At 33.3% G+C, this 22,176-nt stretch overlaps 3 protein-coding genes across 5 annotated transcripts; 2 read left to right on the top strand and 1 right to left on the bottom strand.

The window, feature by feature from the left end:
* Window positions 1-1,160: 1,160 nt before the first annotated feature.
* On the top strand, window positions 1,161-5,176 carry GLYI-10 (putative lactoylglutathione lyase). Of its 3 annotated transcripts, none has more exons than NM_001353857.1 (9): window positions 1,161-1,276; window positions 1,650-1,782; window positions 1,864-1,988; window positions 2,137-2,201; window positions 2,292-2,504; window positions 3,656-3,703; window positions 3,823-3,930; window positions 4,357-4,509; window positions 4,938-5,176. In NM_001353857.1, exons 1-9 carry the CDS (start codon window positions 1,189-1,191, stop codon window positions 4,977-4,979), a joined length of 975 nt encoding a protein of 324 aa, NP_001340786.1. In that variant the 5' UTR covers window positions 1,161-1,188; the 3' UTR covers window positions 4,980-5,176. The 3 variants fall into 3 exon arrangements, with proteins under 3 accessions (NP_001340786.1, NP_001340785.1, NP_001340787.1); NM_001353856.1 differs by having other exon boundaries at window positions 1,236-1,373; NM_001353858.1 differs by lacking the exon at window positions 1,161-1,276 and adding an exon at window positions 1,388-1,411.
* A 2,693-nt stretch (window positions 5,177-7,869) lies between these two features.
* LOC100798449 (arogenate dehydratase/prephenate dehydratase 1, chloroplastic) lies at window positions 7,870-13,739 on the bottom strand. The gene is made up of 10 exons (XM_041005274.1): window positions 13,391-13,739; window positions 12,126-12,190; window positions 11,950-12,042; window positions 11,602-11,802; window positions 10,596-10,676; window positions 10,394-10,489; window positions 9,436-9,513; window positions 9,273-9,362; window positions 9,120-9,187; window positions 7,870-8,771 (listed from the first exon to the last, which is right to left on the bottom strand). The coding sequence occupies exons 1-10, from the start codon at window positions 13,683-13,685 to the stop codon at window positions 8,564-8,566; spliced, it is 1,275 nt and encodes a 424-aa protein (XP_040861208.1). The 5' UTR covers window positions 13,686-13,739; the 3' UTR covers window positions 7,870-8,563.
* Window positions 13,740-19,272: 5,533 nt separating this feature from the next.
* On the top strand, window positions 19,273-21,866 carry LOC100797386 (ankyrin repeat domain-containing protein 13C). The gene is made up of 2 exons (XM_003534655.5): window positions 19,273-21,054; window positions 21,245-21,866. The coding sequence occupies exons 1-2, from the start codon at window positions 19,654-19,656 to the stop codon at window positions 21,581-21,583; spliced, it is 1,740 nt and encodes a 579-aa protein (XP_003534703.1). The 5' UTR covers window positions 19,273-19,653; the 3' UTR covers window positions 21,584-21,866.
* Window positions 21,867-22,176: the final 310 nt, after the last annotated feature.

Genomic DNA, 22,176 nt, shown 5'->3' with positions numbered 1-22,176 from the left:
ATAAAGGATCTAGGAATGAGAATGTTCTTACATTTCCACTTTAAAACTTCCAGGTTCTTAGAATTACCATATGGTTATCAAAGATAACAAAATATTAAATCTCCCAAAGTGGAGTTTCATCATGGAAACCCTAAAATTTCTTGAATGGATCTAGGGGAAATTTTCTTGTTGCTCGGTGGGAGCAGGTCGTTGATATTGGAAGCATTTGTGGCCCCCTGTCGACTTGAGCGACATTATTTTGGTTCACACCCTTATCTTTGTTGCAAGCGAGATTGTGTCGTGGTTTTCAAATCCAACACAAGAATAAGGGGTCCCCATCGTCATCTCCTTCGCTTCATTGTCCTTGCCGCTTTCATCTTGGATGCCTATGCCTCTAATGAAGTTGACACTGCCTTGCTCATCCCCAACCCTAATTTAATAGATTTTTCAGAGTGCCACCATGACGAGCTTAAGGGTGTTCACCATGAACATGAGGAGGTCGGTGGCGAAGACACGAGCCCAAAAAAGGTCGACTTGTTGCTGCCCAGGAGGATGGGAATAGGGTGCAACAGCACAAAGAGAATAGGGTGGTGCAGTTTATGAGTAACAAAGGGCATATCAGTCTATTCATGTTGCCAATGAGGTGCAGAAAGTAGAAAAGGAGATGCAAAAAGCAATTGCTCATTTGTGCGTAAAGACGGAGTGACTTAGCTTAGTCTTCCCTTATGAGCCCACTAGTATATCGATTATCGAATGCAAACGCCTCTCCTTCCAAATAATGTTTGTGAATTGTTGTGATGAAAATGGAAAACAATACTCCCTCCATTTTTATATATAAGATCCAATTATTTAATTTATTAATATATTTTTTCTTTTAATAAATAATGTTTTTAATTTAAAAATAATTAATACAAAAAATATTATAATTTGAGTGTTATAAAATATAATAAATACTATTTTACACTTAAATATTTATAACTTTATTTGGGGCAGCAACAACATTAAAAAAAAACATAAATGTCATTTAATTTCTTGGGAGAAATTAAATGTGCTTACCTAAAGGGTGGTCTGGTCCGGGCCTTATGATGGATCAATGCTTCACAATACCCACAACTCTGTCCTTATACATTAACTAATAATCGGCGGCCACGTAGACAATTTAAGTGACAGGCTGTTACATTATCACTCACTCACTTACTCAGATGACTAATGTTACTTTATAAAGCTACACGTCCTCAGTGTCGGAGATTGTTCTGGTTTGTCGTTCTTTGTCTCGCAATCTTCACTATTTTCACCGGTTAGACACCTCTCTCCGGAAATGGGGTTTTTGTCTCTTTGATTTCTTCATCCCCTTCAATTTCATTCACATTTATCTACAATTGTTGCTATCCAACGTGAGATTTGTGATTCATTAGGCAATTGGCATTTATGAGTGTGTAATTTTTTATTCATTTGTCAAATAGCATGCTTTTTTATTTATTTACTTTTCTATTTTGCATTCCAAACCTGTGGAGGCTGAAGGGTCTGTTTGTTGTTACTTTGTTAACGAGTTGAATTTTTTAATTAATAAAAAAATGCTAGATCAGCCTTATTTTTCTTTTTTCTGGTCACCACTTGGTGTTAATTGAATTTCACTATGCGTTAAAGAAGGTTTCTGAATGTTGTTGCAGAGCATTTGCATTCCACATTGAATATGGCTGAGGCTACACAATCTAATGCTGAGTTATTGGAGTGGCCTAAGAAAGATAAGCGCCGCTTCCTGCATGTTGTGTATCGTGTTGGTGATCTTGATCGCACCATTAAGTAGGATTTTGCTGACTTGGGTTGTTGAAATTCGCTCTGAAGTGTGTTTAGATGCTCATTGTTTCCTTATCGTTCTATCAGGTTTTATACTGAATGTTTTGGGATGAAGCTTTTGAGGAAAAGAGATATTCCAGAAGAGAAATATGCCAATGCTTTTCTTGGATTTGGCCCTGAACAATCCCATTTTGTTGTGGAATTAACATATAGTATGTTTTGCTCTGTCAACCTTTTGAATTCATGCATAACATTTCTTGTGATTCTCTGATTATATGTATCTTTTGTCTACCATCCGTTATGTGTTTGATTGAATTGGGCATGGCATGACTTATCTCCACATATGATGTTTTTGGTCAGATTATGGGGTGACCTCATATGATATTGGAACTGGCTTTGGACATTTTGCTATCGCAACTCCAGATGTAAGCCAGAGTCTTGCCTTCACCACAGGCTGACCATTTATTCGACCTTTTGTACTGAAATTGAAGTGTATATATCTCTTCCACTTTTAGGTTTACAAATTGGTTGAAGACATCCGGGCTAAGGGTGGAAATATCACCAGGGAGCCGGGTCCAGTTAAGGGTGGGAAGTCTGTTATTGCCTTCGTGAAGGATCCTGATGGTTATGCTTTTGAGCTCATTCAAAGATCTTCCACCCCTGAGCCATTGTGTCAAGTAATGCTTCGCGTTGGTGATTTAGAGCGCTCAATTAAGTTTTATGAAAAGGTGACAGTCCAAGTCATGTTTTTCTATTCATGAGCATGCAATTTAATATAAAACCACATTCATCTCCATAAAAACTGTTTTAAGTCATTTGCTCATAACACAGTTGCATAAATATTCATGTCTACCAACTTATAATTTATAAAATTTTCATACTTTCTATTGCTATTATTTGCTTTTTCTTTACAGAAGCCTCACTTTCTGCTGATATTTTGATGATATAAGTTCTGTGTATCACCTCCCTCAATTATTTCCTGCCTGGATCATACTCCACTGGGAAAGTGGCAAATCAATTCTAGGCATGTGGGATAAAAAATAGTGGAAATTTCTAGAGAGAATGTTATGTGTTCAGTACATTCAGTCACACTAAGTAAATCTTTCTTATTAATATAAAAAAAACACTTTCAGTTATGCCTTGAACCTACTGCCCAAAAGCTTAAGCTATTAAATATTTAAATGGATGTTTGGGTACTTCTCCGTTGAATATTTGAGTCACACTAGGCAACTCCTACGTACTTTTGTCAAAGCCTTTGTTACTTCTCTGTTGAACTACATCAGAATTCGTGCTACCAAGCTTTTGGTGGGAAAACAAACTTAGCTTAAGTGAATGCTCATGAATGCTTTTTACTTTTTACATCTACTATTATTTCCCCTTTCCGCAAGAGCCTATTTAGGCTTGAAGCATGGACAATCCACATACCCAGTTACCATGTGCTGAATTTCAATGTTTATTCAGATATATGTGAGTAATAAGGTTCTAACTCTGGATTACTTGGTCATAGAGGCTCTAATATCATGTCATTAACCAACTATCCTAAAGGCGTTAGTTATTATGAGAAGTTTCATGAATGGATTGTAGATCTAACATGTTGCCTGGTACTCTACTTATCCATTTTCCTTTTCTCTCTTTAAGGAGGGAATGTGCAAGGTGAAGCCTTGGGTTGAGTAGAATGTGTAGGGTCTAGTGCTTATACTGATAATTTTGAAATCTGTTTCATTGATTGGTTTTATGGATTTGTGTGGCATTATGGATCTGGGTTGGAAATTATTTGTTTTTGCTTGTGATGGACACAAAAATCCATGACAATGCAGTTGGTATATTATGTTTTTAAGTTTTACTGGGTTTTATTAACTATTGGATCATGTTTGTGCAGACTTTGGGTTTGAGGGTGGTAAAGAAGACTGATAGACCTGAATACAAGGTGAGTTTCCTTTTTGATCTTAGCAATCCACTTAAGGCAGGACATATTTCATACCAAAGCTTTTTGACTTCTTAGGTTTGACTTATGATTTTTCCTGGATTATGTTGCATATCTTACAGTATACTATAGCTATGCTTGGGTATGCAGAGGAGCATGAGACAACTGTGTTGGAGCTGACATATAACTATGGTGTCACTGAATACACCAAGGGAAATGCTTATGCACAGGTTAGTTAATACTTATTATGTTATACTCCCTCCGTCCCTATATATAAGACCCTTTTCAGTTTATTGTTTGTCCCTAAGACTCTCTTCTAATTGTTTGGTTCATTAATTATTGTTTTTCTATAATACCCTTAATTAATTACATTCTCTCTCTTATTAGGATTGGAGAATAGAAGAAGCCATATTAATTAATTAGGCGAGAAGCAATTAAGTGGAGAGAGAAATGAAGGATAATCTTGGAAGAGTAGTATAATTTATTGAAAAATTTAATGCAATTAACTAATTAAACTAATTTTCTTAAGGGGTGTAAATTAGTTGAAAGAATCTTAGATATAGGGACGGAGGGAGTATTTCATTCTGGAAGCCTAAACCAGCTATCTTCACTTTTCTGTACCCCTTGAAGTTAAAATTTGTGTGCTGCATATACAGGTTGCTATTGGTACTGATGATGTATACAAGAGTGCTGAGGTTGTCAACATAGTCACACAAGAGCTTGGAGGGAAGATTACTCGGCAACCAGGACCAGTTCCTGGCCTTAACACAAAGATCACTTCTTTCTTAGATCCTGATGGATGGAAAACTGTAAGAATTTTCTTTTTGTTTAAACTTTATGTTGTGAGGGTGTGGCTTACTTTCTATTTCTTTTATTGTATAATCATGAGATGAAATAATAGGTGAATTATGACATGTAGAACACATGCATATGTGCATACTCAGGGGCAACTACAATTGTAATTTGATGATAGTATAATGTTTCTATTGTCATCAACTATGAATTTGAATATGCATAATTATGAATATGAGGAAAACAATTGTTTCTGCAGCTAGCAAAACATTATTAATAGTGCCTTCTCTTCATCAATGATAATAAGGTTTTTTTCTTAACCTGTTGGCTGAAATGAAGTGCATTTCTTTGAGCATGTGCATATTTCTACTCTTGCTTGTGTTAAATTTCTGCCATTATCAATGGTGAGTATGTGGTATGATTCATTTTGTATGAATTTTTGTAGGTTTTGGTTGACAATCAAGATTTTCTGAAGGAGCTGGAGTAAAGAGTTCTGGCTTTTCATAGTACTAATGCTATTATATGAATAAGTGATCAGCTCGTGTTTATCAGTGAAGTAGTAGTGTTCAGTATGGTTTCTCTGATGTGTTTGCCTGTTTGGTTGAGATTCTAGACAGTCTACAGTGATATCCAACAGTACTTCAATATATTTGGTAAAAGTTGGAGAATAATTCTCATGTTTTACAGCAGAACCTTAATCAATTTAAGCCAAAATGATCCTGGACTTACTGGTCCAATAAAATTTAACTCTATCTACGACAAGTATAATTAATTAATATAAAAAGTCAATCTGATTTACATATGGTAATAATATGTTTTAAAATTTTATCCCCACAAATAAATATAAAAACAAAGTGGTATTGTGCTTAGATTAGAAAAGAATATAGAAGCAATACGTAGCATAAAACATTTAGTTTCAGTCTCTCAAATTCAAAAATAAGACGTATGGGTCTGTTCTGCTATAGAAAGAAATTACGAAACTTTATTCAGATATAAAAATACAAAATAAAAAATGTATTTAGATTTCCATGGTTTTAATACGGACAGTGGTTAAACTAGTCTTAAAGTTGGCTTTATCTTAAAACATTTTTTTCTTAAAAAAAGTTACTTTTAAAAGTTTACTGATAGCGTATTCTTTAATAATAATGTTTTTAATTATTACGGTTTTAGATCAATGTGAATCATGAATTGCGATAAAATTAGTCTCATCCTAATTGGTTGGAGATTTTTTATTCAAGAAAAAAATTTATAAAGGGCTGAAATTCTGACTCAAGAAAATAATTTATAATAGGTTGAAATTCTAATATATTTGAAGTTAAATAAATTTCAGATTTGAGTATTGTGTATTAGAAAAAAAATGTAATAGGAAGAGGAATGGGTGAACAGTTAAGTTTTTTTTTTTTGGGGGTAGAAATTGATCATCAGTATACTTTATAAATAACATGGCTACAAAATAAAAACAAATAATATACTTAAAAAAAATTTAGGAACAAGTTCATTTCACGAGTTTAGGTAATGCTTGAATTAGTGAGAAAATGAAAAAAAAAATCGGATGGAAGCATAATAAAACAAAATGTTTTAGAATAAAAATAATATTCTATTGTTTGAATATTTATTTTATAATGAAATTGAACAAAAATGCATTGCATAATTTGAAAAAAAAAAGAAGACTAAATAGAATGATTCACAACTTTTTAATTCACTGTTGAATTATATTTATATGAATCAACGGGATTAAATTGGAAAAGCAGGCATTCTTGGTAGGGTTTTGCTTATTGAATTTTATTTCGAGATTTCTCCATCCTAAATCTACTTAATTCAACACGCTAAAACTCTTAAGTATTTAAATTAATAATTCTCCAAAATACCGGATTTTTTATGGATGTTTATTTTTTTTTCCACTCATTTTATTTGTGTTATCACCCATATGGTGACGAACTGTTATATGAATTTCTCTTCCAGTGTCTCGAACAGACTTATGTATAAAGCAAAATACTCATCAGAGAAAAAAAAATATAGGTCATTAATTCTTTGCTATATGTATTTAGTTAATGTTATTTATAAAAAAAATTATGAATACTATGCATATTTCATCTTAAAAATTCTTTGCAAAGTATAATAGTTATTACACCATGCATAATGTCTATTAAACTACCTTTTTTATAATTGGATATTAAACTACTAGTTAATAAAAAAAGGTTGTGGTTTAATATCTGATAAAGAAAATAAAATAATTTGATATATTAGATGTGTTTCTTTAAGTTTTTTTTTTTTGATATAGTAAGAAATTTTTTGTCTATTTTTTTAAAAAAGTTTTTTTTTTTGCTTTTTGTAAGAAATTATTTTTTAAATATTATTTTTAAAATATGTTTTTAAGTTGAAACAAACCGACTCATTTGAATTGAATGATTTACATAGGCATAAAATAATTTTTTTATTACGTTATTTGGAAACTAGAAATTTTTAGGTAAATTTGAAATTTTCAAATTTATTTATATTATTTTATCTCGTGTTGATAAATTAAGAAAAAAATAGCTAAAATGAATTAAAATATATTCTACCAAATTATTTTATTTTATTTTAAATCTTCCAAAAAATGCTTAAATCATTTAATTCTTTATGCTTTCCTATACAAATATTCATTTACACAAAATCCTGATGACATTTTCTTTTGGTATGTATGATTTAATCTTTATTTATGAAAAAATAATATTGAAAACATTTATTCGGGAGAATCAATATTAAAAAAATTATGTTCTCATTGCTCTACATTCTCTCGCATTCTTTCTCATTTGAATTTTGTCTCACACACATTATACACAAGACATTATTGTTGAAAGATATATTTTTATTATAAAATTAAAATGTAATATATATATATATATATATATATATATATATATATATATATATATATATATATATATATATATATATATATATTATTTTTGCGGCTCTTCTTCATCCTTTATATTCTGTATAGCTTATCCATTTTTTTAAATTATAGTCTCTAATTTCTTGAGATATATTGTTATTTTAAAAAGATCTTTCTATTGACTATTTAAATAAGGTAGTAAAAACCAACAACTGTCATAAGTGTAAGTGGTTCAGATCTTCAAATTATAATACAAATATATATTTTTTTAAAAAGTTATGAATTCCAAATATAAAATCCATTTTATTCTGCAGAAAAATAAAAAGAACTCACTTAATTATTTCAAATCAATTACATTCATTATATATTAATTTTGAAAGTGCTAATTGTAGACAACTGACATCCTTACTGTGCAAATCACGTTTGACTAATGCATGTTTAAATTAACAAAAATTGTAAAAATTTCCTAAGTTTTGTTTCTCCAAAATTAAATTTTCAATCAAAATTTTAAACTTAAACATACTTTTGGGTGTATGATTCCAAATTAATTTTAGTTTCGAACATACTTTTAAAATGCTCACAAAAAATTCAAAACATACACATAATTTTTGGATAATACAAAAATGTTGAGTTTACGAGAAGATTCATCCCAAGTTGATCTCCCTCACGATTGAAGATCAATCTGATGTATCTGTTTTATCCACCGGATAACAACCAAGAACACGAATAAATTTTGTATACTCCTGAAATGAAGGGGGAAAGAACCAACAATTTGAGTTAGTATTTGACAACTACATTGAAAAGTCCTAAAAAGGCTTAATGCCAGCAAATGAAAAATATATAACACATTTTGCTTAACACACAGTGAAGACTGTTGGAATTTTTAATTTAAAGAGTGTATCATGCACAAATGTAGAACAATAATTTTAAGAATGTAGCATGCAATTGGCGTGGGATTTCGTGGAGCATATTTGTCTAAATGAGATGTTTTTCCCTATCCAGTCAGCCAGCCACCAAAAATAAAAAGAAAAAAAATACAAACAAAGGAACAAAATTGAAAAACATGCTGCATTTCTAGCAACGTTTTGGGATATGCTAATGTATGAAACAATGCAACATTGGACTCTATACATCATCAATAAATTAAGAAATCTCACCCCCATCAATCCAATATTATAGAATGCAAACTAGTTTGATTATAAACAAAAACCAGATTTAATTAGAACATGAAAAGCATCATTGACCATGTAATCATAGAATTTTAGATGGGAGAGTGATGATAAAAAGTTTATAAGATGTTTTTTCTGATATGATGGGCTCACCTGCAAATTTTCTAAAGCGTACTGGGCTTGCGGATCTGCCATTGAAGCTTCAAAGTCAATATAAAAAAGATATTCAAAATACCTGTCACCAAGAAACATCATGCCTGAAGTCAGATTCACAACACACTTCCACATAGAATACCAAAATCATTAGAGCATACCAAAGAGTAAAACCGTACCAAACCCCTTTCCCTAGTTTTTCCTTCCAATTTTGAACCACAAAGTTAGATATATGCTTTTTAGAGTAAAACTATAATATGTTTGATAATCTATTAACTTGAATGCTTAAACTTTAAAGTGATTTTTACATTAAACCCTCCAATATTTTTTTTTACTAGATATGAACATTTAATTGTATATAGTGAATTTATAGTTTACATACTGATACCATTACAAATATCCAATGGGAAACAAAATATCCATTACTCACTTAGCCCTCTCATCAATTAAATCTTCAACAATCCTTAAGGGAGACTGTTTCAAGGGGCGGCTCTCTATCTGAAATCACACCAAAGAAATGAGAGCAATGAAACATGAGTTTTATCTTCAAATTTCAATAGTTCTAATTATTATTGTAGCACACCTTTGACAGATTAATGTTTCTTAAGGCAAATGCTCCTAGGGCTTTGAATAGAACACCTGGACCTTCGTCTAGGCTGAATACAATGCTAGTCTGGGGAGAAGTCATGCATACATCAGCAAATTCATGAAGATTATATATAATTAAATAATATTTTTTTTCATACCTTATAGGGCCTGTCATTTCCTGGAATTCTAGGATCCCTCGCGAGTATCAGAAAACGAGTAATATTAACGTCGTCATCCTAGCAAAAAAAGAAAATGAATCAGCTTAACTTTAATCTTGAGACAACCAACAATAATAGTCATGTTTTCTATTTTGTTTTTGTTACACAATCATGTTTTCTGATAAAAGCTGAAAATGGTGTAAAAGAATGAGAAGTAAGAAGTTCAATCACTCTTTGGATATCCATGCGTACGTATCTGCATGTGTCAGATTCTCAGACATCCTTCATTATTGTACTTTCTTTTATGTTAAAATCTCAGAAAAGTACATACCCAGTTTTACAGTCTTTCTTAATGCAAAGATGCTTGAAACTCAAGTAATAACTGCTATACAAAGACATTTCTAAAACTCTAAGTATAAAGTATAAAGTAACAAATATTGATTGACACAGACAAGGTATAGGCCTTCCTTTTCATACGTATGTTTCACTCTTTTAAGACCAATATTAGCTTCCAAAGCAGCATGAAAAAGGAAAGGTGGGAATGTTATAGGTATCTAGCTGAGGGACGGAAAAAAAATTATAGGAAATGTGATATGATGTTTCCCTCATTACAGTCTAAATGTTATACCGAAGCAATGTACTGTATTGTTAATGTCATTAATTCCAAGAACTTTATTGATTAGGGTAAAAAAAGCATGCTGACTTGTTCGATCATTTCTAAATGAGGAATGATAATCATAGCTCATTTTTAAAATTGGCATAAAAATTGAGAAACTTATAAATTTGCATCATCCATCCTAGCAAAGAAAGGAAAACAATATTTTGGAAGGCATAAGCTCCCAACTCCAATGAACTCATATTGCTTAAATTAAGACATTTTGCCATAAGAGAAAACCATACACTAAGACTAAAATGTAGTAGCAGCCGAGTCTTCCAAAACATGTAAATGAAATCTTACCTGGATTCCTTCAGCTAGAACGTCAAGGCCATACATATTTGCTGCCCTTGAACCTGCAATAGCTCCAATGTCTTTTCTCCCCTTTAAGAGCACTGCCTGTTCACAATATCCCAATTAATCATTATTAGGAAATGCTGCTACTCTACAACCTAATCAAAGCTTGCTTTCAGTGGAGTTTAAGAAATTTATATTTTTAATATACCTTAGCAGCTGCAGCAGTATCATCTACACTAATCTTGGCAATACCTAAATCAGTTAGCATCTTCTTACATTGAACAAGAGCCTGCATGAAGGAAGATTATCTTAAGAATTTTGGAAGTTATATCTAGGTATTTGTCATCAACAGTTATGTTAATGATAATGACACAGTTAGCTGTATAAAAAATGTATGCAATCACAAATCCAATTAAGAGATGACATTTTTTTATTTTTTTATTTAGCATCAAGAGATGACATGTTGAGATACCCTAACGTTTCTGTTGAAAATACTCAACGGTTATACGCGCATTTTTGGTTTATCGTTTGCACGATTCCAAACGTCTGTTCATGCATTTCGAAAACAACAAATTAATAGAGAAACAAATATATTAGTGGATTGAAAAAGATATGGGTTATGTTCAACTCAACATTTTTCTAAACATACCTAAGATAGGTACACGTTAGTGAGGGATTGATAGGCACATAGTGAGGGAATAAGAGATAAGGCATATTGTCGTAAATACGAGTAAGGATTGAGAGAGGAGGTATATATTCTGTCATTGAAATACTTGATTGAGTTGGATCTGACAACTATAAGAAGGATTCCCCAAATATTTAATTAGGTGCTTATGATAGTATTAAAACTGTGGCAATAAACCTACTATATGATCCAATAACTTGTACTAATGTGAATTTTAAACGTTGATGTAATTTTCTAGAAAAGTAAAAGAAAGATTATTGTATCATGAGATTATTCTAAAAGTAATGCCACTAGAAAGTTGTAGCAGTAATGTAATGATTATTCTAGAGAAAAGAAGTGTTAGAATGTCAGAAATTAATAAAAGGATAACATTGATGAAAATGCTGCTTGAAATTAGAAAGAAGAAAAAGTTTTGAATCAAAGCCATACATGCACTTCATTTTTTCTAAAAACTAACATTGAGGTTTTGCTGGCATCATATGTTAAGCATGTGTGAAAAAAAGAATTATATATATATCTAATAGCTAACCTGAGGATGACTCATTACAGCTTTGAGATCCTCTTTTCTCACACCAGCCAATCCTAAGAGGCAGTGGTTAATTAGCAACTGCACCTCCCCAACAATGTGTAGCTTGTGTCCAAGAAGTAAATCATAATTACGGTGGATGCTTCCACCAACAGAATTTTCGATTGGTAGAACAGCTTTATCCACTAACCACGATTCGACAGCCTGCTTGCAGAAAAGAATATTATAAATATATCATCACAGAATATTTTAGTCAAGGCATCATATATATATATATATATGTGTGTGTGTGGGGGGGGGGGGGGGGGGGGAGAAAGAGAGAGATGTTAATTAAGAAACAAGCAATGCAACCTTGAATGAAGTCTCAAAGTCTTCACATGGCACTGTCTCACATTTTGGATATGCTTTCAAAACTGCATCCTCAGTATATGCTCCTGGAAGGCCCTGTATCAAGTAATTCACTAGTTAGGAGAGACAATGATGCTATGTGAATCTTTTTTTTTTAAAGAAACTATCATGCATCATACCTTGTAAGCAACGCGCAACTTTGCCCCACCATCACTTGAGGAAAATTCATTAGCCATTAATGGCTCTGCAATTAAAGAAGTTGTATAGTCATGCCAAAAGAAATTAAGAAAAAGGAAATGAGATTAAATCACTTCTCTCTAGCAAACAATAAAGGTTGCATCCATTATGATATAACTTTCTTTTTTTACATGCTCACACATGTGTATGTGTGTGCATTTCAGCATGGATCTATAGCTAGTTTGAAGTGTATTCTAAAAAGGAGGATATATATATACAAAACTCTATGGAGTACAGATCTTTATTACAACCATCAATTTTAAACTTAAAACGCTTAATGATTCATTACAAGAAACATAAGTCTAATATTTAGCTGAGCAACTTAAATTTATTTCTTGAGTGGGCACAAGCTAGGATCAATCAACTGAATATATGTTGCTGTGACAAAATTCATATACTAACGAAAAGCTAGGATTATATAATCCTTGCCATCATTCTGAGTCAACATTTTAGATGGTGTGTTACCTGTGTTCACCATTTCACATGGATCACAAAGGACAAGATTCCATATACATGGTTAAACAAGAAGAAACACTAGTGCCCCATGTACACATTTTAGAATACCCTATTCTCCATTGCCTTAATCTCATTTTTGTTTTTTTTTTTTTTTTATCTTTGGTGCACCACAAACATAATTAATGACATCGTTCACCAACATTTTCTATTATGGCAGTATCCATTTCCAACTATTTGAAAAAGGGAAGGGTAAAAAACAAATAGAGAAGCTCAGTCAAGTGTGTGTGTGAGAGAGAATGCACATGGCATGTCTTCATCGTTTTCCACATAATTTCGACTAAACACATCGACGGTAGCAAAGTACATCCAGCTCTTAAAGAAAAACCAAATTCAACAACAGAAAGCATATATAACAAGGAGTGTGTATGAGTGCAATCACAAACCCTAACAAGAATAAAGTAGCTAGCGCCCGTATCTATGTGACTAAATACGATTCGCCTTGCCAGTTTAAATACTCAAATCCTTGAACTACAAATTGTAACAACAAAAGGCATGCATTAAAAAACCATACCGCAAAAGGCCTAATTCGTGATAGAATAGTTAATAAGCAAAATATCATTATGAGATATCAGATACGCAAGATTGTTATAAGTATAAACTCGATAATCACATAGCAATAAAAAAAAAACTAAAAAATTCTCCAAATACCAAAAACCATGGAAATGTTAAATCTGAGACATGTATAACTCACTAGTAAGCAGATTAACATCCTTGTGAGGCCCTTCTAACTCACTTAGCTGAACCTCGACGACGTCATCATTTAATGAAGACTCATCAACCCCAGCGACAACGTGCTTCTCATCTTCAATTGGAGTCAAAGCTCTTGGACTCAAAACACGCAAACAACAACATTCCCACTTGCAGAATTTCTCAAGACCATGTTTTAAATTCACACTCGGCCTAGAACTAGAAGGCTGGAAGGTTGCAAAGCCCAATTGAGGAGCTTTGTTGGCACAACCCCAGATGGAACAATCCTTGAGAGCCATAAGATCTTAGAATTAGAGCAAAAAGTCTGATTCAAGTCAAAGAAGAAAGAAGTTCTCACCGATCAAAGTGCAAAAAAAAGAGGTTGGTGAACTTCTTATAGGCAAGAAAGATAGTGTCTAGAAGTTGGTGATGCAAAAAAGATGAAGGCGTTAGCATTTGACCAAGTAATATTATATTATATATATTTGTAATATGATATCAGTGAACTGAACTGCACCTTCAATGAAATCAAGTTTTAATTGGAATTGAACGTGAGAGAGAATAGAGACCAATAACTCAGACACCTGTTGTTTGAAAGAAATTAACGGTTAGGCAACTAGAACTTTATAATTGATTGTATATGTAACTGACACGGTCTCTCTCTCTCTCTCTTCATATAATATTTTTGCTTTCCACATGTATTATGAGAACAATTTTTTTTTTAAGGTTCGAGAAAAATCTTATTTCAGAGGTTGTTGAACACTAGATAATAAACATAAACATAGTCATCTTTTTAAGCAGACACTTAAACCTTAATTCCTGTAAGAACCTGGGTATTCAACCTCTCGTCAAACCTGTCTGTCATTGTATATAATGCTAATGAATAATATATTTTTTTAATTTAATTATATTGTATTGACACAATAAAAGATTTATATATTGTCATTCAGTAATAAAACATCATGTATTGCATTTTTTTTAATTTTTATGATAATTATCATTTGAAAAATCTTAGAATGTTTTTTAATTAATTTATTCACATTCACAGTATATGAAACTTAAATTCTTTGTTTGAAGACCAAAACAATGCATTCTTTAAATACTTTTTTTATATTTTAGTAAATTATATTAAGCTTCATTAAATAAGATATTTAAAAATTAATAAGTCATTAATGGTAGTAAAGAAAAAGATATTAAAAATATTAAAAATAATATAACATTAATGGTAGTAACGGTTAAAGTTAAAAGAGAGGCAAGAAAAAGGTGGAAACATTGAATCTTTTTTGTGTACATTTACTACTAAAGAAATTTGGTCAAGTCTCTTGCTCATTTCTGTGAAAAACATCACTTTGGTAGGGAACTGTGAATTCTCCCTCCATAGTTTTAATACCATTTTTTTTATAAAAAAAAAATCAAATTCGGCTAGTTCATAGTTCATACTTGCTCTCCAATATTAAGAATTTCGCCATGTAAGATTTCTTGGAGAAACAGTGACACCTATGAAAAATAATTCTTTGTGCCTATTTGAAAGTAGTTTTGTATGGAAGTTTTTTTTTTTTTTTACAGAGAATTCAATTTATGAATTATTTTGGTTTCTCAATTTATAAGTTATTTAAAAAATCATTTAATTCAAAGTTTAATTGTAATATACTGTAAACATTTTTACAGTACTGCAAACCAATTAAAAATTATTCTAGATCTAATTTTTAAAACAATTATAATAAAAGAATAATTTTACTATATACACATAAGAATTCATGATTAAATAACAGCATATATATATATATATATATATATATATATATATATATATATATATATATATATATATATATATATATATTATGTGTTATTTTAATTAAAATCATACTTATCATCACTCAAGTACTCAAATTTAAGTAGATATACAATGCATTAGTTTCTTTCTTTATGTGCAAAAGTGTCTTACATGCAATGAACGAATTAATTGAAAAATTTAACCGTTCCCATGTAAGAAAATTGACCACGGCGTAAAGGAAAATATTAAATGCTCCTAAATAAAATGAACAACAATTTCAATTACTTAGTATGAAAGACATTGAAAATATATGCATTTAATATTTTAAAAATATTTAAGATTTCTTTTGTGGGATATATTTTCTATGCATTAAGAGTGTCTCTTAATTGATTAATCAGGGTGTGTGAGTGTTGTATTAGTATTGTGTTTGATTCTTATCAATAATAATAAAAAAAGGGATTATCAAAGCAAAACTTGCATCTCTTGAGAAAGTTTTTAAATTCATTTTCTTTTATGGCATGTAAGCACAAATGTTTATCCAAAAGTGATAGGTAATACAGGAAAGTTGTGATTTAGACGAATTTTATCTTTAATATACTTTAGATAATGTTTGATCCTTTTTTTTTCTTTAAAAGGAAATTTTGGATCAAACACACTTGGAGGAAATTAGATTTTAAAAGAAGCTTATTTTTATATAAAAAATGACTGTAGCTTTTTAAAAAAATTGAAATAACTTTTACTGTATGTTTAAAGTTCTTATACTAAAATTTAAATTTTAAATAGCTTTTAAGTTTTTTTTTCTTTAAATAAGAACTGACCCAAACATAATCTAAATTTTAAAATTGTCACTTTGAAAAAGACTTCATTATTCACTAAGGGAAAGAGAGGCACTCTCTTTGCCTCTTTATATTTTTTTTAACTCTATATAAAATGGAAGTGTAGGGGGAGACAAGATATTATATAAAAAAATTAAAATAAAGTGAAGAGTAGTGGGTGTGGTTACAGCAGACACACACACACAAAAAAAAAAGATTTTAAAATTTGATTTACACCCTCAACTGTTTCCTCAAGTGAATTCATCCACAAATTTATGTTTAAGTTCAGGGGCAAAGACATCTTAAAAAAAGTGGAAAGTAAAGGAGTATATCATTTTTATAATAGTTAATAAATCACCTTTATTACGAAGCGTAGTTTCCTAATTTATTTTTTATTTATGAAAATATTGGTCAAAGATTAAGAAAAAAATTGAAGATAAAAAGAGGTTTATTTTAATAAGTACTTATTGCTATACCTATATTATTATTATTATTATTATTATTATTATTATTTAAAATTATTTTATCTAAAATACTCTTTTATTTAATAAAAAATAAAGATGTTTTAAATTTAAATATTTATATAAAATGGCACCAGAAAAAACTTTTAATTTTTTTTATACTTTTAAATGTATTATATGTAAGTTTTATTAAATGAAATATTAAAAAACATGTTACTAATGGTATAAACAATTTCTTTCAAAAGAAAAAAACGGTATAAACAGATAAAGAGGGAAGAGAGACAAGGAAAGGCAGAAAGGGTTGAATCTGAATTATCAATTGTTGGTATAAACTACTTATCCTTTATTAGAAACAATACTAGTGAAGTTTGTAAGATTGTTATTAACAGTAAAACTCCCCGAATTTGATGCAATGTTGTTGGAGTTAACGGAGGAGGTCAAGATACTCGAGATTTCCATGAAGTTAATTATCTGAGGATATTTTTTGAAGACCTACAATATTTATCAACTGTGGATAATGACGGAGTAAAACCATGGATATGGAGAAGTTAATTAGGGCTTTGTAAAAGGAAGGATGCATATCGACTAATAACAAGATGGACTGATTGTGTACACATATGAGTGGCCATAGTAGGCCCCACACGTTGTAAGGCCCAAACCCAAGACAACCCAAGTCTACTCACAACCAAATCATACCCAAAGGATCTGCATGAGCATCAGGGTTATTACATAATTGATGAGCGAAATTAGACATTAATCTTTTAATTAACATTCTTTCTTTCTTTTTTCTAAAGCTTAGCCATGAATGAAATAGAGTCTAAAGACTCTACACTACAGCTGGTTGCAAGTAAAAACAATTGGAGTAAAGAAATATATATAGCCAAAAAAGGAAGCTTCCTAGATCTCCTAAAAAGCAGGGATATTATACAAGTTGGAAATACCACCCCTACAACCTTTCTTTGATTTGATCCTCTTACTGCGTCCTTCATTCCTATGTTATAGACCTGATCCCCCACCCAACAAAAATAAAAGAAAGAAAGAAAAGCATTCAAACATGTTTTGATAGAATGTCGTAGAGCTAGTACAAGCTAAGAATGGATTCCTTTGCTTTTTGTCTCTCTTTCTCTCTCCCCATTACACAGAAATTAAATTAAAAAATAAGATTTTTTTTCACTTACAAAAACAAAAGGCTGATAAAGCTGAATTCATATTAGCAGAACAGTTTTAAAGTCGGACATGAAAGATGCACTTTAGGATAGATGCATCATGCTCATGCTCATGCTATTGCATCCCTTAGCTACCTGACTCACCCACTATAGCACGTGAATTCTATATGATTTGGGTCTCAGGCTAAAGATCAAATAATAATACTCTTGAGTAAATCTGCACAAAATTGAAATAAGGTAAAAGCAAAAAGAGAATTCAGATTTGTGTGAATCGATCATTGGGTCTCCTTAGGCTTTTACATAATAATTTGCAAATGGAGGCAGCCTTTTAACTCATCAGTGCTTGGTCATAGCTAAAGTGTTTAGGTGAATTTTATTTGTAACATGAGATTGTCACTTTATAAAGAGAATTTTAATTACCCTACTATTACCTCTAACTTAAAAGTTAATATCAATCAATGGCCCCAAAAAAAAACAATAGAGGCAGTCCTTGGAGCTGGAGAAGAAAAGTAGCCAGAAATGGCGTCTGTGTTTGTTAAATGGGAACATGCGGATCAATAGGGTCCCAATCTCCCCCGACCCAACAGTATGGTAGAAATTATAAAATGCACCCTTTGGTATCTGCTTTGTGCTTTTCAATCTCAACTTTAGACCAAATCTCCATGTTATTTAACCAAACCAACTCTCAAATAATCACCATTCTACTTTAATTTGTATAGAAATCAAAATCAAAAACCAGCTAGCTAGTGTGTTTTGTGTTCTATTTTTATGAATACTTTTTTTTTTGTTCTGCTTTTAAACTAAAGTATTAGTTGTAAGTTCGAGTTATTTTTTTATTTATTTTCTGCTTTTACACGCACTTTGTTTCTTGCAACGTTAGTCTTGCCGCAGCAAATTCTTGTACTATAATATAGTAGACACTAGACAGATAATCATATCCCCTGGTATAATTAGCGAGTTAATTTTCAAATCTATGAAAAAAAAATCTATTTTTAGAGATCGACGTCTTAATAATTAGATACTTTAGAAAGAATTAATATCTAACTTTCCAATAAAAAATAACTTGGACAACTAAAATAATAAAAAAAAGTCTTTAGGGCAACGAAAATTAGCCACAGCGCCTATTGACTAGTAAATAGTACTCCAGGCTATATTTTCTCTATTTGCATGGCAGAATGACATAATCTGAGTTTTGTTTTTCTATGTATCATACTAGAGTGACTTTGGTCCCCAAAATTCTTATTGTGTGAATTTAGTCTCTCAACATCTTAGTTAATGATATGATTTTGATTCCTTGGTCAATCTTTTCTTAAATATTTAATTTTTTTTTATTAATGTGGCAATGACATGATATTGTGAATGATGTAGTGCTAACACATGTCAAATGATATGGAAAATGAGATGGCAATAGTCAATAGATATGTTATGTATCACTACCATGCTAACAAAGACACTTATTTTGTAGTTAACTATGCCTAATCGTGACATCCCTCCACCACGTGCCATCTTGTGATTCTCTTTTATGTCACGTGCCCAAATCACAAACGACGAGTCAGAAGGTAGAATAAGACTCATTTGAGATTTGGCACAAAGGCTTTGAAGCTTCAAGGTTCCCAAATCTTCTCACAAATGGAAAATAAATAACGTCATTAACGTGCCTTGCCATCAATTTATATTAGATAAAACTAGCTAAGAGAGAATAGCTTTTTTCTCTTCTAACAGAATACCATTTTTTATTTTGCACAAGTCTCATATTAAAAAAATGTTAATTTATAGGACGAGCGCACGTAGCAATATTTTGTAGGATAAAGTCAGCGCGTAGATATTATAAGTTTAAATCGACAAAGTAATAAACTAGGAAAATTATATATTTTAGCTTTCAATGCATTTCATTTGAGGTTAAAAAGAGTTTCTCCTACTCGTCAACAAATTAATCAATACACATAACGTTTAGTAACACCTCATCCAATCAGGTACACACTTTTACGTTTTAAGAACAAAAGAAAAAGACATTACTGACTCTGTTTCATCGCAATTTGCAAATAGAGATGGCGAAATCGAGCAAAAATCCCACCACGTCGTATCCGGCGATAAAGGCAGAGCAATACTTACACAGCCCCGTTCACTACGCGCTGGCCATTCGCGACCACACAAAGCTTTCCAGAATCATTTCTTCGCTTCCCCGAGTTCCCGACCCTGCCCGAGTCATCACCGAGTCCGACTCGCTCAGTCAGGACCGAGTCGGGGAGAAAATCTCCGCCGTCCTGGACCGCCGCGACGTCCCGTTCCGGGAGACGCCCCTCCACCTCGCCGTCCGCCTCAACGACGTCGCCGCAGCGCGCGCCATAGCCTCCGCCGGCGCCGATATCTCCCTCCACAACGCCGCCGGCTGGAACCCGCTCCAGGAGGCGCTCTGCCTGCGCGCCTCTGACATCGCACAGGTCCTCGTCCGGCTCCACCACCGTGCCGCCTGGGCCAAGTGGCGCCGCCGCCTGCCGCGCCTAGTGGCGGCTCTCCGCCGCATGCGTGATTTCTACATGGAGATCTCGTTCCACTTCGAGAGCTCCGTGATTCCCTTCGTCGGAAAAATCGCTCCCTCCGACACCTACAAAATCTGGAAGCGCGACGGCAACCTCCGCGCCGACACCACCCTCGCCGGCTTCGACGGTCTCAAAATCCACCGCGCCAACCAGAGCTTCCTCTTCCTTGGCGACGGTGACGCCATCGCAGGCGTCCCCGCTGGCTCCCTCCTCGTTCTCAACCGCGACGATAAGAAAATCTTTGACGCGTTCGAGAACGCCGGAGCTCCGATGAGCGATTCCGATGCGGCGGGATTCTGCTCGCAGAGCAGCGTGTACCGGCCGGGGATGGACGTAACGAAAGCAGAACTCGTCGGAAGAACTAATTGGAGAAGACAAGAGAAGATGGAAAATGTTGGAGAGTGGAAAGCTAGGGTTTATGAAGTACATAACGTGGTTTTCAGTTTCCGGTCACGGAAAGTTACTGGAGGCGAATCCGACGTGGCAGGGAGCGAGCAGGTTTTACCATTGGAGCTTGATGAAGACGAAGACGGTTTTCTCGTTGCGGAAAATCCGAGTTTTGGAATGCCTCTCGGTAGTAACAATTCCGATAAGAGAAGACATAGTAGTTTTGTGAGAGAAGAAAGAGAGTGGGTCCCAATAGGGAGAAAAAGCGTGGATTTTCCTTCCGTTTCGGTCGCGCCACCGAGGAGGTCATCGGCGGCTGCGGCGGCTCCGGCTGCCCCACTGACGAAGGAGAAGGAGTATTTGAGAAGTTTGAGGCCGGCGGTGTGGTTGACGGAGCAGTTTCCATTGAAGACGGAGGAGCTGTTGCCGTTGTTGGACATTCTGGCGAACAAGGTGAAGGCGGTACGGCGGCTCCGGGAGCTTCTCACGACGAAGTTCCCGCCGGGGAGTTTTCCAGTGAAGGTAAGTGACGTGGTTGACCTATGCTGTGTGTGTGTGGGTCCCAGTCCCAGTGGGACGGAAAATGATTAACTTGATTATTGGTTTGATTTGATTGATGTGTGTGGGTTTTCGATAGTTGGTGAATGATTTTGAATAGTGATGGAAAGTAAAAAAAGATTTATGTTTTTGATGTTGTGGTTTTGTGGGGCAGGTGGCGATCCCGGTGGTCCCCACGGTAAGGGTGGTGGTCACGTTTACCAAGTTCGTGGAACTGCAACCTGTGGAGAAGTTCTACACGCCGTTATCGAGTCCTACGCATTTGCTCAATGCAGATGATGATGATCCTTCTGGGAGATCCACGTGTCTGAGAAGAACTAGTACTAGCCATTCGTGGGGTGGGGGGAGTAAGCACCAACAACGATCTTCTTCTTCTTCTGGGGCTTTGGATTCGGACCCTTTTGCTATTCCTGTTGGATATACGTGGACCAATAATGGGGATGATTCGTCACGGAAATTGAACAAGTCCAAGTCCGTCAGAAAATCCAAGTGAAAACGAACCACACAGCAACATCAAGTATGCATTATTGGGAAAGATTTTGAGCTGAAAGAATTCCACGAGATATGAACTATACATTGTAGCAAATTGCAATGTGCCAAAAGCTGCATCCATTATTATTGTGTAAATATCCCCGTATTGTTTTTTTTAATCAACTGGGGGCTTTGAGATAACGTACGTGTTCATAGAGAGGTTTCGCAGTAAGTAGTTTTTACAAGATAGAACAACATTATTACTTGAGTCACAGTTTTGTTGTCTATTTTCAGTTATATAGAAATTTGCTGTGGTTTAATTTTTCTTCTTTTGAATGGGTGCTGGGTGCAGGGACAGAGATCAAATGTTTCTTGCTTGTTTTTTGTTAAGTTTCAAATTGGTTCAATGCTACTACCATCCTTGTGCCCGATTGAGGCCAAGTTCCCTATAGCCAGTAGAATTGGCAATTTCATTTAGTATACCGTTAAAAGTAATTTTAATGTCAAATGTTTAGCAAGGATCTTGTACTCTAGATCTAACTTTGTGTATCTTTCAATAAAAGAGAATTAAAGACCTCTAGGGTAGAGAATGAATTTTTTTTACAAAGAGATCTT

This window comes from Glycine max, chromosome 9 (assembly GCF_000004515.6).
Source record: "Glycine max cultivar Williams 82 chromosome 9, Glycine_max_v4.0, whole genome shotgun sequence".
NCBI classification, from domain to species: Eukaryota; Viridiplantae; Streptophyta; class Magnoliopsida; order Fabales; family Fabaceae; genus Glycine; species Glycine max.
This window is presented reverse-complemented; position numbering and strand designations above follow the sequence as displayed.

Coding starts and splice junctions, on each gene's coding strand:
- GLYI-10 (NM_001353857.1), top strand. CDS start 1,189: ATGTTACTTTATAAAGCTACACGTCCTCAGTGTCGGAGATTGTTCTGG. Junction 1,277..1,649: donor AATCTTCACTATTTTCACCG/GTTAGACACCTC, acceptor ATGTTGTTGCAG/AGCATTTGCATTCCACATTG. Junction 1,783..1,863: donor GATCTTGATCGCACCATTAA/GTAGGATTTTGC, acceptor TCGTTCTATCAG/GTTTTATACTGAATGTTTTG.
- LOC100798449 (XM_041005274.1), bottom strand. CDS start 13,685: ATGGCTCTCAAGGATTGTTCCATCTGGGGTTGTGCCAACAAAGCTCCT. Junction 12,043..12,125: donor AGTTGCGCGTTGCTTACAAG/GTATGATGCATG, acceptor TACTTGATACAG/GGCCTTCCAGGAGCATATAC. Junction 10,490..10,595: donor ATACTGCTGCAGCTGCTAAG/GTATATTAAAAA, acceptor TATTGTGAACAG/GCAGTGCTCTTAAAGGGGAG.
- LOC100797386 (XM_003534655.5), top strand. CDS start 19,654: ATGGCGAAATCGAGCAAAAATCCCACCACGTCGTATCCGGCGATAAAG. Junction 21,055..21,244: donor CGGGGAGTTTTCCAGTGAAG/GTAAGTGACGTG, acceptor TTTGTGGGGCAG/GTGGCGATCCCGGTGGTCCC.